Below are 16,044 nucleotides of genomic sequence, written 5' to 3'. Positions count from 1 at the left end.
GATGCTGAAAATCCCCATAAGTTTTAGTTTGTTTTACAAGGACTGTTTCTCGGCCAAACTCTAATTTTCAGTCCACCTTCTTTATCCCTCCCCTCTCTGGTCGCTCCCTACACCCAACCCATCCCTTTTAATTCTATGAATTCAGACTCCTCACATCAACAAAACCCTTCCAGCCTCTGCTTCTTAGACCAGACCTGCTCCTGTCTGTTTTTGTGCCAGGGCTACATGGAGGAAGGGACACACGCACTCCTTCACTGAGAGGTAAAATAGAGAGGCTTGGGGACTCTAAACTTTGTCTCCACCCAGCAGCTACAAGAAACCTCTTGTATACCAGCATAAGATGGATACCTGAATATGGTAAAGAGCCTACAATGTAGCTGAAATGGTGAGGGAAAAACAGTAACACAAGCTCATGTCTCTAGGGTTTTTTCACTACTTCAAGTGAACATCAAGTCTATAGAATCTATAGATTATGAAAATACAAGCCCATGTAAATGCTTGCTCCTTAAAAGAAAGGCAATTAAGCTGGACCTTAAAGATATCCCTGAATTCTCCAGGCAGAAATAATCTTTCCTGCTTCTAATTCTTATGGTATTTTCCACCTTTCCCTGAATTTTATAGTTAAAGCCAGAATAGGGAATTTGGGTTAATTTCCCTTTTATTAAGTAAAAGGAGGGAGGGTTGTTTTTTTTTTTTCCAACACTGCACCAATCTGCCATCAATCAATTCCTGTTGAATACTGAAAAAGAACATTAAGATTTACAAGAGCTTATTGCTAAATACAGTTATTTTAAATAAAGAGCTACTTTTTCTCAGAGAATAATGAATTCTACAAGGTGTTTTCATTTTTTTTTTAATAAAGTCTAGTTTTCTCTTTTTTTGGCTGCACAGCATGCAGGATCTTAGTTCCCAAACCAGGGATTGAAGCCAGGCCCTTAGCAGTGAAAGTGCGGAGTCTTAACCACTGGACCGCCAGGGAATTCCCTATTTTCATTTTTATGTGAAGAAAATGTAAAAGACAAAACTATATCTTTTTTTTGAATGGCATTTTAAATCCAAACCATGTCATTAAAGAAGAAATCTGAAAATATCTGAAAGAACAAACTCTCTCCACTGGGAGGAAAAGGTACAAATTAGCTTTCCTTCTGAAAAGTGCAAATTACCAGAGACCATAAGAAATTATTTTAGGCATTAAGGGAAATTTGATAAACTTACTGTGGCTTAAAAAACAAAGAGGGAGACTAGAAAGGTAATTAGTATTTAACTAAAATTTAAAATAAAAGCTAATGCTTTTCTTCTGTTTATTAATCGCTACTGATTACTGCTATCAGACTTTACTATAATATTCAGAACAATAAAAGAGGCTGCTTAAATTAAAAAGAAAAAACTAGCAAGATAATAAACCCAGAAGCCGTAAAGGAAAAACTTGACGGAAACTTATACACACATACAAAAAGAAACTGTATATGGCCAAAACAATCATTAGCAAGTCAAATATTATGTATAAAAAAATATATCATCAAAGGGTAAAATAATAATGAGAAAGAGACTTGCAAAACACAAGAGAAAGTCCCAATATACAATTCTCACAAAGAAATGAGAAAAAGACAACTCAATTTAAAATGGGCAACTGATACATTTCATTAAAAAAAAAGAAATGCAAATACTCAGCGAACTTGAAAAGATGCTTAATCTCACAAAGAATTCAAAGCGCCATTTAAACAATGAAATATGATTTTCAACCACTAAATTAAAAAAAACACATGATAACAGCTAGTGGTGGCTATTTTTTTTTAATTATTTTATTTATTTCTGGCTGCATTGGGTCTTTGTTGCTGCATGCGGGCTTTTCTCTAGTTGCGGTGAGCAGGAGCTACTCTTCATTGTGGTGTGCGGGCTTACTGCTGTGGCTTATCTTGTTGTGGAGCATGGGCTCTAGGCACATGGGCCTCAGAAGTTGTGGCACGCAGGCTCAGTAGTTGTGGCTCGTAGGGTCTAGAGCGCAGGCTCAGTAGTTGTGGCACAGGGGCTTAGTTGCTCCACGGCATGTGGGATCTTCCCGGACCAGGGCTTGAACCCGTGTCTCCTGCATTGGCATCTGGATTCTTAACCACTGGGCCACCAGGGAAGCCCTAGTGGTGGCTATTTTATAGGAAACAGGCATCCTCATGAATTGCTGATGAAAGTATGAATTGGGAAAACCATCTTGAGAACTATCAATATTAATATATTGAAAAAGAACATTTTCCCTAGTAAAAGTACTTTTGAATAAATTGGCAATACTGTGTCACTAATAATGAAATATCTCTATATATACTATTTAAAAAATCAAGATGCAGAATAAGTGTACAGTATGCTTTTTTTTTAATAGCAAGATGGTTAATACTTTCTTCCTAGATAGATAACTTTTTCTGAACCTATTTACAAGGCTATGTTCTGTCATATGTCCCACTCATTACTCATTTTGTTGTCGCTGGTTGTGTTTTCTTTGCCCTCCTTGCAATGAGAAAGACCAATGTGTGTTTAATTGGACAAAACATTAGAAAGCAAAAGTAGCATTGTTTTTGCCTCATCCAATAGCCTATTAAGCACTCTGGGGGCAGAATTTAAATGTATCTCCCCCACCCTTTGCACACAACCAATATTTGTTGAATGAATATAATACATTCATGTTACTCTCTACAGATTTATTATTTCAATAAAAATTTTACTGAGCACCTACTGTGGGCCAGGTTATAGCCTAGATGTATCTAAGACATGCTACGAGCCATGGGAAGCTTACAGTCCCTTAGGGAAACAATGATATGAATTAATAGTTAAATGATATCTTGTAATACATTCTGTAATAGAGGAAAGTACAAATTAACTATGCTAAGAAGAAAATAAGGCTGAAAGAAGTTTCACAGAAAGACTTTAGAAACAGATCTTAAAGGACACAATATGGCTGTTAAGTGGTTAAGAATGAGGGCACTCATTCAGACAACCTGGGCTCAGTTCTGGCTCTCCTGCTTAACAGCTGTGTAAACTTGCACAACTGTTTCCATTTCTTCATTAATAAAATGGGGGTAAAAAACAGTACCTGCACCAAAGATTGGTTACGAGGATTCACAAGACTAATGTACATGAAGCGCTTAGCACTGTGTACCAATCAATACATCTTAGTTTTGTTTTTATCATGACATGTTACTCATGAATAGAACTCTGCCGGCTACAAAAGAGGTTAAAGGAATAAACAGCATTCAGTATATCTGAGAAAAGGTGAATATGCAGTGTGTGGGAAACTTTCCTTCAAATATTGCAATCTTTTCTAGGATGAAAATGCCACTTTCTTCAAGATGCCCTCCCCCCATGAAATTAGTCATTCTTTGGCACTTTCAGGCTATATTTCTTATACTTTTCTTATAGCTTCAATTTCAGCCTCTCATTTAGTTGAGTGCATTCACATCTAGGAGGTGCATATAAATTGTCATGCATTGTGAAAGATATGTGAAATTCAGCTTAAATCACACTCAAGTTCATGACTGTAAGATAGAAAAGGCTAAGTGCCACAAAAGCGTCTTTAAGTGCCCTGAGAGTTAGGAAATTCTACTTACTTGCTTACATGCTAGCTTCCTTTCTAGAATGGAAATAGCCAGAGCACACTAGCCTGTTTCAGACTTGCAATACCAGGCTTAGGAAGCCTATTTATTCATTTAACAATTACTTGCCAAGCACTGTTCAAGATTACAAAGTTCATCAGGATTTGGTGAAGGGAAAGAAACACACATAAAAACAAAGGATGACAATAATCTGTGATCAGTGCTAATGACAGCAGCTCGGACAAATACATTCAGGGTGCCCAGAGGATGCAGCAAGCAGGCAACCACAGGTTGAACGAAGATAAACCCAGGGCCCTACCAAGGAACTCCGTTTGGCGTCAACTATGGCACAGCAAACAGGTACCGCGAGACCCAAGCTGCACGGAGCCCAGGAGGCCTGGGGCTGCTGGCTTGGGCTGCCAGCGTTACATGCACTCAGTCAACACACGTGTACAGAGCACCCACTGTGAGCCTGGCACGGCGCCAGGGTGACCACGGCGGGGGTCCCCAGGGTCGGGTCTCAGCGTTACCCTAGCGGCCTGGAGGAGGCGAGGAGGGCTTCCCAGATGTCACTTCTAAGTAGGATCTTGGGGTTTGGATGACACTTCAAAGTCAAAGGCGGAGCCCCGCCACCCGCAAGCAGTCCACCACCGCGGGATTTGGGGAGGGGACGGGTCAGTCCTCCGGGAAGCCTCAGCCAGAATCCCAAGGACCCCGCACCTCCTCCTATCCCAGCCCCAAGCCCAGCCAAGAAGCGAAACTCACCGGAGGCCACGGATGCTGTCACCGCGGAGACACCCTAGCTCCCGCCGAAAGCCAACTTCTAGCAAACCCCTCACCCAGGCTCCAACCCGCTAGCTCTGTTCTAGTCACAACTGAACCCACGGAACCCCGAGGCCATTGAGAAGCAGCAGGCTCCTTCAATCGCTGGTTAGAAGCGGGCCTGGTGGGCGGGGCCATGCCGGCTTGGGGCAGGGCGTAGAGGCGGAAGTCTCCGCCTTTCTCAAGCTAGGTTGAGAAGTCCTCCTGCAGTTGCAAATACTATACGGCTGTTTAAAAGCGGGCGCCAGAGGTGGCGGGAAGTTCCTCCTGTGTGCCCATTGGTGAATCCGTGAGCCAATTACGGAAGGGTTGACTCTAGAGGGGGCGGGCCTATCGATTGCATAGAGACGCCCAAGCACCTGGCCTCCTGCCCTTTCCTAGGATGAACCGGCTTTGCCCGAACTCCTTGCCCCTCCCCACACCACCTAGTGCAGTGACTCGTGCCCCCTGCGCTCTCCACTCCTAAATCCCAGTTCTCAGCTGCAGCACATTGAATCCCTCACTTTCCCCAACGAACCCACCTTGGAGGTTTTTGTATTTGCCCTTCTGATTCTCTAAGGTGCCTGCTTCCCCATTACCTTAACAGCCTTAGAGGTCGTTTCACTTTGTCTTCTTGCTTACTAGGTCCCGCCTTGTTTGAATGTGTTTCTTTAATTACTGATGAGATGACACATTCTCTACATGTTTATTCACTACTTGAATTTCCTCGAGTGCGAATGTTCCTGTCACTCTGGTATATGTTAACCTGTCCTTTAGGACAGAGCTGCCCAGTCTGCGGTAAAGTCAGTTATTGTATCTACCTTCCTGGGGTAAAAGGGTTCCAGTGAATATCAAGGAGTTGGTAGTACATCCTCTTAACCCTTTCCCATATATATTACTATGAGGTAAAAGTGTTGTTAAAGGTTGTTCACAATCTGGCTAGCTTTCATTTGCTACCTCACCATCCCACCCCTACACTGACCCCTATAACCCCATCCACTAAGCATAAGGGTCTGGCACACATTAGGTACTCAATCCAGAGCAACAGATGAGTGAAATCTCTGACCCAGCTGCCCGTGGTTCCCAGAGTGCTTTTGTTTTGCTCAAGCTATTTCTTTCACCTGTATTGATTGCCCCACTTAACTTCCCCAGCTACTCAGTCTTCAAGATAGATGAGCACCTCCTCTGAAGCCTTTCATGACACACACCTCCCTCCCGTGGTAGAAATGATCTTTCCCCCCTTTGGACACAGTGTACATGTCTTATTATAATCCTTGTTATCTACTATATAACTAGTTGCTATGTGAATGTTTCACTCAGTCCAACGTCAATATCTTAAGGCACTTACTTTGCTTTGTGGCCCCTGGTAGGCACTCAAAACAAACTTGATAAATGAGTAAATGAATGAACCAACAAATAAAATGAAAGCTCTTTGTGCCAGAAAAAGCAAATAAAAAGCATTCAGGTAAATGGCAGTTGTTGAAATCTGAGCCAAGGTGTCTGTTAGTGAGAACTAGGCTTATGGGCTTTCCACGTCTCACGGCAGCCCATCAGCAAGCTGCGTGTAGCGTCCTGTGCTAAGGGTTAAGATGAAATGCTACAGCAAGAATGCTAAATGATCCCTGCCCACAAACGACTGTTTATTAGAGAGATGAAAGAAAAAAGAAAAGATGTTAAGGCAGGAAAGCACATGAGGAGACAGTGTTTATAATCCCTTACATAGTGCTTTAGACATTGGTAAGTTTTTTCACAGACACTAGCTCACTTTTCCTCACAACAGCCTTGTGAGGGGCTAGTACAGGTATTAGGATCCCATTTTACAGTGTAAGAAACTGATGAAAAATAAATAAATAATAATAATAATAAAAGTGTCCAAGGTTACACAGTTAATGTGAGACAGAGACAGAATTTTGAACCCAGCTCCTTTATCTCAAAATCCAGAGCTCATCACTATATATAAAATATAAGTGAGACTTAAGCACCTAAGTCACAAAAAAATAGAATAAATCAAAATAAAAAATAAATCAGAGCCCCTTGCCTTTTTTAAAAATGAATTTGAGTGGAGTTATGGACATATTATAATCAATGAAAATTTCTTGACGGCCTATCGTGTTTAATTCCTGGTCTAGGTGCTTTATATATAAAGTGAGAGGCAGGACCCCTGCCAGCGAGGCACCCACACTCTGAGGTGCAAGATGCTTACATAAAAAGACAAATGATAACACACAAAAAAGTAGTTTACTACATGCAATATGGGTAGATAGTAATAATTCTGGGGAAAAGTGAACATGTAAGGAAGGATCTCTCAGGGAAATTTCCTGGAAGATGAGGAAGAGTCAACAGGTAGGTTGATTAGCAAGAGTAATTGCAATATGAAGGGCAGATCAGCAAAAGTAAAGGATTCTTGTATTTAGAGATAAGATTGGAGAAGTAGGCTGGGACAAGATAGCCAATAGAAGAGCTTGAAGCCTGGAGGGATGGGAAAGGCATGCTACACAGGTAAGGTATGGAAACGCACAAGGAATGAACTTACATCCAGAGAAACACAAGCACACAGAGGCATCCTGGGGTAATAAAGACAAATGCGGAAAAAGAGAGAAAAACTGCCAAAGACGTTGAATGCTGGAAAGATTATTTGTAGAATGTTGGGTCAATGTTTATCCTGCATTTTTGACACATCTGTGAGCTGGGAGGGGCTATCTCTATCAGACTCATTTACATTTCAAGGGGAAATGCCTGTTGTTGAGATGTGGTCCCTCCCATTCAGATCATTTATAAAGGTGCAGCTAAACCCTCATTCCTTCCTTTTCCTACCTTCTCTTTGGTGTCAGAGCTATCAGGTCAAAGCAATGCCATCCTGTAATAAGGAGTGCTATCCTCAAAAAAGCACTGAACTTAAAGAAGATCTGAGTTCAAGTTCCAGCTCTCCTACCTACTAGCTTTTGTCCACAATTTATTTAATCCTTCTGTGGAGCAAAGTCTTATTTGAAAATAGGAGTGATAATAACTGCTTTGCAGGATTGTAAAAAGGATGAAATAAGATTGTGTGAAGGAGCTTTAAAAATGTAGAAACACTATTTAACAGTGTTATTTGAGGAATATCAAACCATTATTTGTTGTATATTCAATAGTATTTTTTGAGCATCTACTTTGTACCAAGCACTGTTCTAGGGGCTTAATAATGACATAAAGTGTCAAAATGCCTTCCCTGATTAAGCTACTTATCACAGAATCTACACCTGCCCTCAGCCACTATGACCTCACCACCATCACCTCCCCACCACTCAAAGACCTGGCCATACCTGATTGGGTCAAAGGTGAGCACCAGACCCAAGCTGCACCAATCATATTCCCTTCCCAGATAACAGAAATGACTCCATGAAACTGGGTCAAGTGGTAACCCTACAGAAGCAGATTTTTATTACATTTTCTGTATTTTATGGGAAATATGCTTCTTCCATAGCTGTGTCATGTATATGGTGGAACAAAGATGACGATCATGAACTTCTGCCACTCAGAGCCACGGATCTGCCTGGTTCCTGTGCTTTGTGAAGGCTGACAGTTCATCTTTTCCTTGGTTCTGTGATAATCTGAACTTTAAAACATCTTTTTATTTGAATAAGCTTGTAAGGGGTGGAATAGCGTTCCCCCAAATTTCATGTCCACCCAGAACTCAGAATGTGACTTTATTTGGAAATAGAGTCTTTGCAAATGTAATTAGTTAATATGAGGTCATATTGGATGAGGATGGGCTCTAAATCTAATGACTGGTGTCCTTAAAAGAAGAGGAAAGGACACAGAAAGACACGCAAGGAGAAGACAGCCACATGGAGACAGAGGAACAAACTGGAGTTACATTGCTACAAGCCAAGGAACATCCAGGGCCACCAGAAACTGGCAAGGGATTCTTCCCTAGAGCATTCTGAGGAAGCGTGGTCCTATCAACTCGTTATTTTCAGATTTCTAGCCTCCAGAACTGTGAGAGAATAAAATTCTGCTGTTTTAAGCTAGTTTGTGGTACTTCGTTGAGGCAGCCCTAGGAAATTAATACAGGTGGGTTTCCGTTCTTCGCAACCAAATGTTTATGACTAAGATGCATTTGTGACAGGTTATATTTGAAAAGTCTAGACCAGTGATTCTCCAAACATGATCCATGGCCCACTGATGGACCTTAAGGATATTCCTGATGGGTCATTACATGACACAAACACACAAGTCGTTTCTCCAGTTATCATGGGAAAATAACTTGCAATTTTATAGGTTTTTATTTTTACATACAGCTAAGGTTTACCTAATAGGAATCTACCAAGTAAGATGTTAGGGGCTACTAATGTTTAGAATTTGTAAATCAAAGTTAGCATGTTATTTAAGTTTACCAAGAAGGATTATTCATCATTTCTATGTGCAACATTGTAAAGTTCCTGCTCATGCACACTTGAAGATAACTGAAATTCCCACTTTTGGGAGAGGGATGTTAATAGCACCATTCCCAGGAAGTCATGGTTTTTAAGGACTGTTATTCCTGCTTCTTAATTATAAACCAGCTTTGCTTGGCACCATCGATACCAATTAAGTTTGTTGTGAGTTTGGTTAACCTAACTGCACGTAGCGTTAACTGCTTTAATATATTAATTTACACTTTTCCTATAACGACTTTAATATCCAAGTTGAGGTTCAATTTTTGTCACTAGTAATCTATTACTAAAGTCAATTTATAATTCCTCTGAAATTTGCTTATGCTTTATTGAAATGTGTTGGCTATTAATTTATTCTATTTAAATAACTAACAATGTATTATCAAGGCAAGTGATAAAATTACTCATTTTTTGAAAAATGTATAGGGCAGTATTTTGGAATATAAAATCATAGGAACAGCATCATATTCCTCCCCTAGAAGTGAGTAAACAATTCCTGTTGTTCCTCTCTAGTTCTTTATCGTCACTGTGTCATATTTTTCACGACAAGAAAAAGAAGGAGTTGGGGGATGAAAGGTATGTGGAACAATAGTCTTTTTGCCTCTTCAATGCTCTCCGGCCAAAAGTGTGAGAGCCAATTGCCTGGATTTAATGCTTACGAGTTTCCATAGCATCAAGGTTTTTAATCAGAAAACCAGTAAAAGCTATTAGAAAAGTGATGATGACCATTTGATAAAGATCCAAAGCTGCAAAAATTATATTTGAACGTGGAATGCAGACCCTCCCAGATGCCACACTCTGCTTCTGCTTCTTGAAACAGTAGATTAAAAAGGAAAGAAAGAAGTACCAAGACAAGATTATAAAACTGGTGTGTGCTTTATATGCTTACATAACATGTTCAATGGATATTAACAAAATACAACATAATGATACCATTTATAAGAAATTATAGGATTTATTTAAAATGTTAATGTATTTGAACACTTAGATATTATTGTCCAGTAATGGGATACATGTTTAAAGTTATTTGATATTCTTCTATCTTTGGTCAGGTTCCCAGAAGTGAACTTTGGGATGAAAATGAGTGCAAATGATTTACTAAGGAAGGGCTTCCCTGAGCAAGCTGTTAGGGAGTGAGGAAGCTGGACAGGGAAGGGGAAGAAGCCAGGCAGGGATATGTTTTCAGGAGAAGTGCTGGCCCCAGCCTGACCCTACAGGGAGCTCTGGAGCATAATCAGGATGGGGCAATTGGCTAAGCCTTCCTGTTCCTGCACCAGGGAAGGGGAAGAGGAAGTCCATGAGCACTTCTGGCTCTTGGTAACCCAAAGCAGCTCCCCTAGCCTGAGGTTGTCCTTAGAATCAACAGTCACCTGTGCAGGGAGTTAGGAGCAAAACACACAGAATTGGCTCAGCGGATCTGAGCGGGTCTGGACAGAGCTGACCATCTATGTTTGCCACCCTTTGATCTTATCAATGTATCTTTGGAGATGCCATCAAACATTTACATTTGAGTAGGTAATGAAGGTGGTCTCATGCAGCTCAGCCAAATGGCCCCTCCTATTGCTAGAAGGATGGGACCTGGGACTGCAAAGATGAGCCAACCACCATGTTCGGTGGATTTAGTATATTCGGTGAATCTGCCAAGGGTTAAAGTGGCAATCTTCTTAAAATCTCTTGCCATATCTAACTTTTACCTCCCAACTTGTTTTAACTTAAACTTTTTATTTTGAGAAAATTGTAGATTCACATGTGATTGCAAGAAATAACACAGGGACATCTCCTGTAAGCTTTACCCAGCTTCCACCAATGATAACACCTCACAAAACTGTAGTACAGTAACACGACCAAGATATCCACATTGATACAGTCAAGATTCAAAACAATTCAATCACACAAGGATCCCTCATGTTGCTCTTTTACAACTGCACTCACTTCCCTCTCTCCTACTGACTCCTTCCTTAATCTGTTCTCCGTTTCAATAATTTTATAGAAACAACATTTCAAGAATGTTATATAACTGTAGTTTTATGGTATATAACCTTTTGGGATTAGCTTGCTTTTGCTCTGCATATTCTCTGAATATCATCTAAGTGGTTGTATCAGCATCTCATCATCTCGTTCTTTTTTACTGCCGAGTAGTATTCCATGGCACGGATGTACCACAGTTTGTATAACATTCACACACCGAAGGAACATTGAAGACGTTTCCAGTTTTAGGTCATTACAAACAGCGCTACTATAAACACTCCTGTACAAGTTTTTGTGTGAACGTAAGTTTTAATTTCTCTGTGATCAATGCACGGGAATACAACTGTTGTGTTGAATGTTTACAGTTGCATGTTTACTTTTTTAATAAACTACCAAACTGCTTTTCAGACTGGCTGCACTATTTTACAGTCTCCCCAGGAATGTATGTGTGATCTACTTTCTTCTCACCCTAGCCAATATTTAGTGTTGTCGTTATTTTTCATTTACTCGTTCTGTTATGTGCGTAGTAATAGCTCATTGTGGTTTTAATTTGCATTTCCCTACTGGCTAATGATGTTGAATATATTTTCACCTGCTTTTTGCCATCTGTATACCTTCAGTGAAATGTCTATGCATGTTTTTTGCCCATTTTCTAAGTAGAATTTTTATGTTGAGTTTTAAGAGCTTTTTATTTATTCTAGACATTTGGTTTGCAAATATTTCCTCCCAGTCCACAGCTTGTCCTTCATCCTCTTATCAGAGCTTTCACAGATCAAAAATTTGTATTTTTTTCTCTCTCTCTTTTTTTTTTTTTTTGGCTTGTTCCGCAACCAGGGATTGAACCCAGGCCCTCAGCAGTGAGAGTGCAAAGTCCTAACCACTGGACCACCAGGAATTCCCAAAAATGTGTACTTTTGATGAAGTACAACATACCAGTTTTTCCTTTAACAGATCATGTCTAAGGACTCTTTGCCTTGCCTTATATCCTAAAGACTTTCCTCTATGTTGTTCTTTCCTAAAAGTTATCACAGTTTTACATTTCACACTTAAGTCCATAATCCATTTGAGCTAATGTTTACATAAAGTGTGAGGTTCATTCTTTTGCCTACAGATGTACCGCTGCTCCAGCATCATTTGCTGAAAGGCTATCCTTCCTCCACTGAGCATAATGCCCCTTAGCCTCCTCCCAGTGGAGTCCCCAGGGCTGGTTAAGTGCCTCCCCTGTAGGCCACAGCTCCTAAAAGGCAGCCCTTTCACACAGCTCTCCCTCCAGATTCTGTTACTGCTCCCTCCCCTACTCCTTCACTGGTTGAAGACCACTGCATCCTCCCTCGTGGCTTCCCCATACTTCACCCACACCTTTGTCAATAGTCCCTTTATCAAACTCTCCTCTAGTCACCCAATTTAAGTGAGCTAGCTGTTTCCTGTCAGGACCCTGATACATCCTACAGACGATAAATTTTCCAAATCCCAAACAACAGACATATACTGTCAGTCATCACAAAGCAATAACCATTTATTTTTTTTAAGCTGTTTACAGGTATTTATATGCAAATGGATTTCCACCTTAAGACAGATGAAGATAAGGATGTGACATTAAAAGAGCATGCAGGCAAACACTTACTTTGTTGTTTCCCTTTAACTGTGCCCGTTGTTGCAAGTGTGGTGTTTGCTCATCCAACTACCACACCGTTACAGTCAAACACTGACCATCTATGTGTCCTGCTCACGCCAGCTATACTCTTTGCCTCATCTTCTATCAAGAACTTCTTCTGGCCACCCAGTTATCACTCTGCTCAACCAGAATGAGACCACAGCCCTGCTCTGTCTCTGTTAAGATAATAAGATCACCCATAAACTTCGCTGATTTACACCCATGCTCATCCCCTTTACGAGGACAAATAATCAAGAACTACAGTGTATGCAAAATTGAGGAAAGATACATTATTTCCTAGTTGTATAAAAGGAAACAAACCTATCTAAGAAGCCAATGGCAGTCAAAGTAAACTAAAAGCATAAACCTTCACATAAAAATACTAGAGTTCAGTGTGCTTGGTTTCTGATGATTTCTTTGTGAAAGAAGTTTCTCTCATTTTACTTAAAACTTAGCAAACGTTTCACAATTACAAACATTAAGTTGTATCTACACATCCAAAGTGAAGTGGAATTAAGGCAATTGTCCAGATAACTCAAGATTAAAAAAAATAAACACAAAAAACTCTAAAATAATGGCCATATCTCTACATGTAAAGGCAGGTAGAGGGCTGAGACCGAAGCCGTTTTCTGCCACTCAAAATAACCAAATCTACTTCTACTACCATCACTTATATTTTTCCAAAGTTTCAATGTTTTTGACTGAAAGGCTCCAGATCTCTGCTATCTGAATGATGATCTCAATGAGCACAGACACAGACTAAAGGAAAAAGCTGCAGTTTCAAGCTTAATTATACAGACTGGTTATCAACACTGACCCCTAATAAATGAAAAATTTGCCTTTTATAAATTCATATCATGTTAGAGCTGAAATGGACCTATGAATTCACCTAGCCCAGCTCCCTCATTTTATAGACAAGGAAACTGGAGTCCAGACAGGTTCAGCAAGTTGCTCAAGGTCACAATGAGGCCCAGTCCAGTGCTTTTGCTTACATAACGCTTCATTACATCATTGGTTTACCAAGTGTGCCTGCATGTGTCAAACCTTTCCAATTGTTTCATTCAGTGTTTTCTCCCTGGTACACTCTGCCTGGTCATATCTAGAAAAGGTGCTAAGGATACATGTAGATGAGGGCCTATGATTCAGTCACCACCAATCAAGGGGATATTTCCCCATACTTTAAAATAAATTCGGTGCTTTAAATAAGAATGAAACCAATTTGGAGACTGAATATGAAGAACACTGGTTTGTTTGCCATCTTTTAAATCCATGCACTCATGAGCTCTTTTTTGGGGGGAAGGGTGAGGGGGAGAGGCAAGGAGGGAGAAATACGATGAAATCAGAAATGACATAGATTTGGCTTCTTTAGTTTGTCATATGTTGCATACAAACAGTCCACATAGCAAAGATTGAGAAATACTAGGACAAAACATTTGGGCTCCAGCCCTTTAAACAGCAAATGGGACAGGCCAATGAAACTGACCAATGCTTTCAGTGGCCCTTGATTTGATTCCACTGCTATAAACACAGTCCAAATTCAATGTCAAATTTATTTTAACACTGAGGTGAAAGTGTTACCAAACAGAAAATGTAATAAAGTCAATAACTATTAAGCAAATGGCTTCTTACTTTTATAACAAGGGAAAAACTTTTTTGGCAAATGGTTCTATAGTTATAGAATATGAAGACATTTAGAACTAACCTCCCCAATATGAAAATGTCCCCAAAATTATCAAGTTGAAAGGCACATACCACTGCCCCAGCAGTTCATTCAAGTTGTCTTCAGCACGTGAAATTTTAATTGTGCTTTTTTAAGCTTGTTATCAATGCAATATGGCCTTAAAAAGTGACATCCGTGCATATGTATATTTTCTTTTCAAAGGGACCCATCCTCTTCCCCTTTTCTGATTTTCACTTTCTGAAGATCAATTTTTGTTAGTTCTTTGTTTTATAAAGGACCTAGTCCATGATGGTCTCAGAAAGATACACTTCGCAGTTTGTGCTCTAATTTATCTAGAAACCAAGTGTGAATTATTTTTGTGTCCTAATACAAAATGGACTTTCCTGAAGTATCAGTGTGATGGTACTTCCATACTGTCATTTGTTGGAATGCAAAAGTACTGGATTATTATCTTTTCTCACTGGTTGTTTAAGGCTTACTTCGCTTCCAGAAGAGATGATTGGCAAACTATTATCCATGTGGTATCTGATAAGGTGGCCAACATTATCAAATACATGATCCTTGGTCCTCACCTTGAAAAGGAAATACAAATGTATTTAGGTTAAATGATAATGGTTCTCCTGAAAGGCATAAACAATCATAGGGTAAAAACAGGCATATCCTTGAATGAGGTAACTGCTGAATAAAGAAAAATAAAGATACTTTTCAATTCTGGATCCCTTAGTAAACAACTTTCTCATTCCCAATTACATTTTTTTTAATTTAGTTTTTTAAGATTTTTTTTCATTTGATGTGGACCATTTTTAAAGTCTTTATTGAATTTGTTACAATATTGCTTCTGTTTTATATTTCCTTTTTTTTTTTTTGGCCCAGAGGCATGTGGAATCTTAGCTCTCTGACCAGGGATCGAACCCACACCTGCCTGCATTGGAAGGCAAGGTCTTAACCACTGGACCACCAGGAAAGTCCCCCCAATTACATTTTATTGGAGTATAATTGCTTTACAATGGTGCGTTAGTTTCTGCTGTATAACAAAGTGAATCCGTTATACATATACATGTATCCCCATATCTCCCTCTTGTGTCTCCCTCCCACCCTCCCTATCCCACCCCTCTAGGTGGTCACAGAGCACCGATCTGATCTCCCTGTGCTATGCGGCTGCTTTCCACTAGCTATTTTACATTTGGTAGTGTATATAGGTCCATGCCACTCTCTCACTTCGTCCCAGCTTACCCTTCCCCCTCCCCATGTCCTCAAGTCCATTCTCTATCTCTGCATCTTTATTCCTGTCCGAGGTTCTTCAGAACCATTTTTTTTTTTTAGATTCCATATATATGTGCTATCATATGGTATTTGTTTTTCTCTTTCTGACTTACTTCACTCTATATGACAGTCTTTAGGTCCATCTACCTCACTACAAATAACTCAATTTCATTTCTTTTTATGGCAGAGTAATATTCCACTGTATATATGTGCCACATCTTCTGTATCTTATCCATTCATCTGTCGATGGACCCTTAGGTTGCTTCCATGTCCTGGCTATTGTAAATAGAGCTCCAATGAAGATTGTGGTACATGACTGTTTAAATTATGGTTTTCTCAGGATATATGCCCAGTAGTGGAATTGCTGGGTCGTATGATAGTTCTAGTTTTAGTTTTTCAAGGCCTCCATACTGTTCTGCATAGTGGCTGTATCAATTTACATTCCCACCAATAGTGCAAGATGGTTCCCTTTTCTCCACACCATCTCTAGCATTTATTGTTTGTAGATTTTTTGATGATGGCCATTCTAAGTGGTGTGAGATGATATCTCATTGTAGTTTTGATTTGCATTTCTCTAATGATTAGTGACGTTGAACATCCTTACGTGCATTTGTTGGCAATCTGTATATCTTCTTTGGAGAATGTCTATTGAGGTTTTCTGCCCATTTTTGGAGTGGGTTGTTT

The 16,044-nt window shown here is 39.9% G+C and overlaps 2 protein-coding genes across 3 annotated transcripts in view; both read right to left on the bottom strand.

The window, feature by feature from the left end:
* CEP152 (centrosomal protein 152) overlaps nucleotides 1-7,379 on the bottom strand; it is a 102,943-nt gene extending 95,564 nt beyond the window's left edge. The window contains exon 1 of one of the 2 annotated variants that reach the window (XM_089907264.1): nucleotides 4,344-7,379. The gene's annotated coding sequence lies outside the window, so the exon portion shown is untranslated. The remainder of the gene's footprint in view (nucleotides 1-4,343) is intronic. The other variant, XM_022587158.2, reaches the window with a different exon arrangement.
* Nucleotides 7,380-9,068: 1,689 nt separating this feature from the next.
* The window catches only part of SHC4 (SHC adaptor protein 4), a 128,883-nt gene continuing 121,907 nt past the window's right edge, over nucleotides 9,069-16,044 (bottom strand). Inside the window, exon 12 of the mRNA XM_022587155.3 lies at nucleotides 9,069-14,669. Coding sequence (XP_022442863.1) covers nucleotides 14,514-14,669 — 156 coding nt within the window. The 3' untranslated portion in view covers nucleotides 9,069-14,513. The remainder of the gene's footprint in view (nucleotides 14,670-16,044) is intronic.

Source organism: Delphinapterus leucas, chromosome 2, assembly GCF_059928025.1.
Source record: "Delphinapterus leucas isolate spDelLeu-1000000601 "Yukka" chromosome 2, BTC_Dleu_Yukka2, whole genome shotgun sequence".
Taxonomy (NCBI): domain Eukaryota; kingdom Metazoa; phylum Chordata; class Mammalia; order Artiodactyla; family Monodontidae; genus Delphinapterus; species Delphinapterus leucas.
The sequence above is the reverse complement of the archived record's forward strand: the minus strand, read 5'-3'. Positions and strand labels throughout refer to the sequence as shown.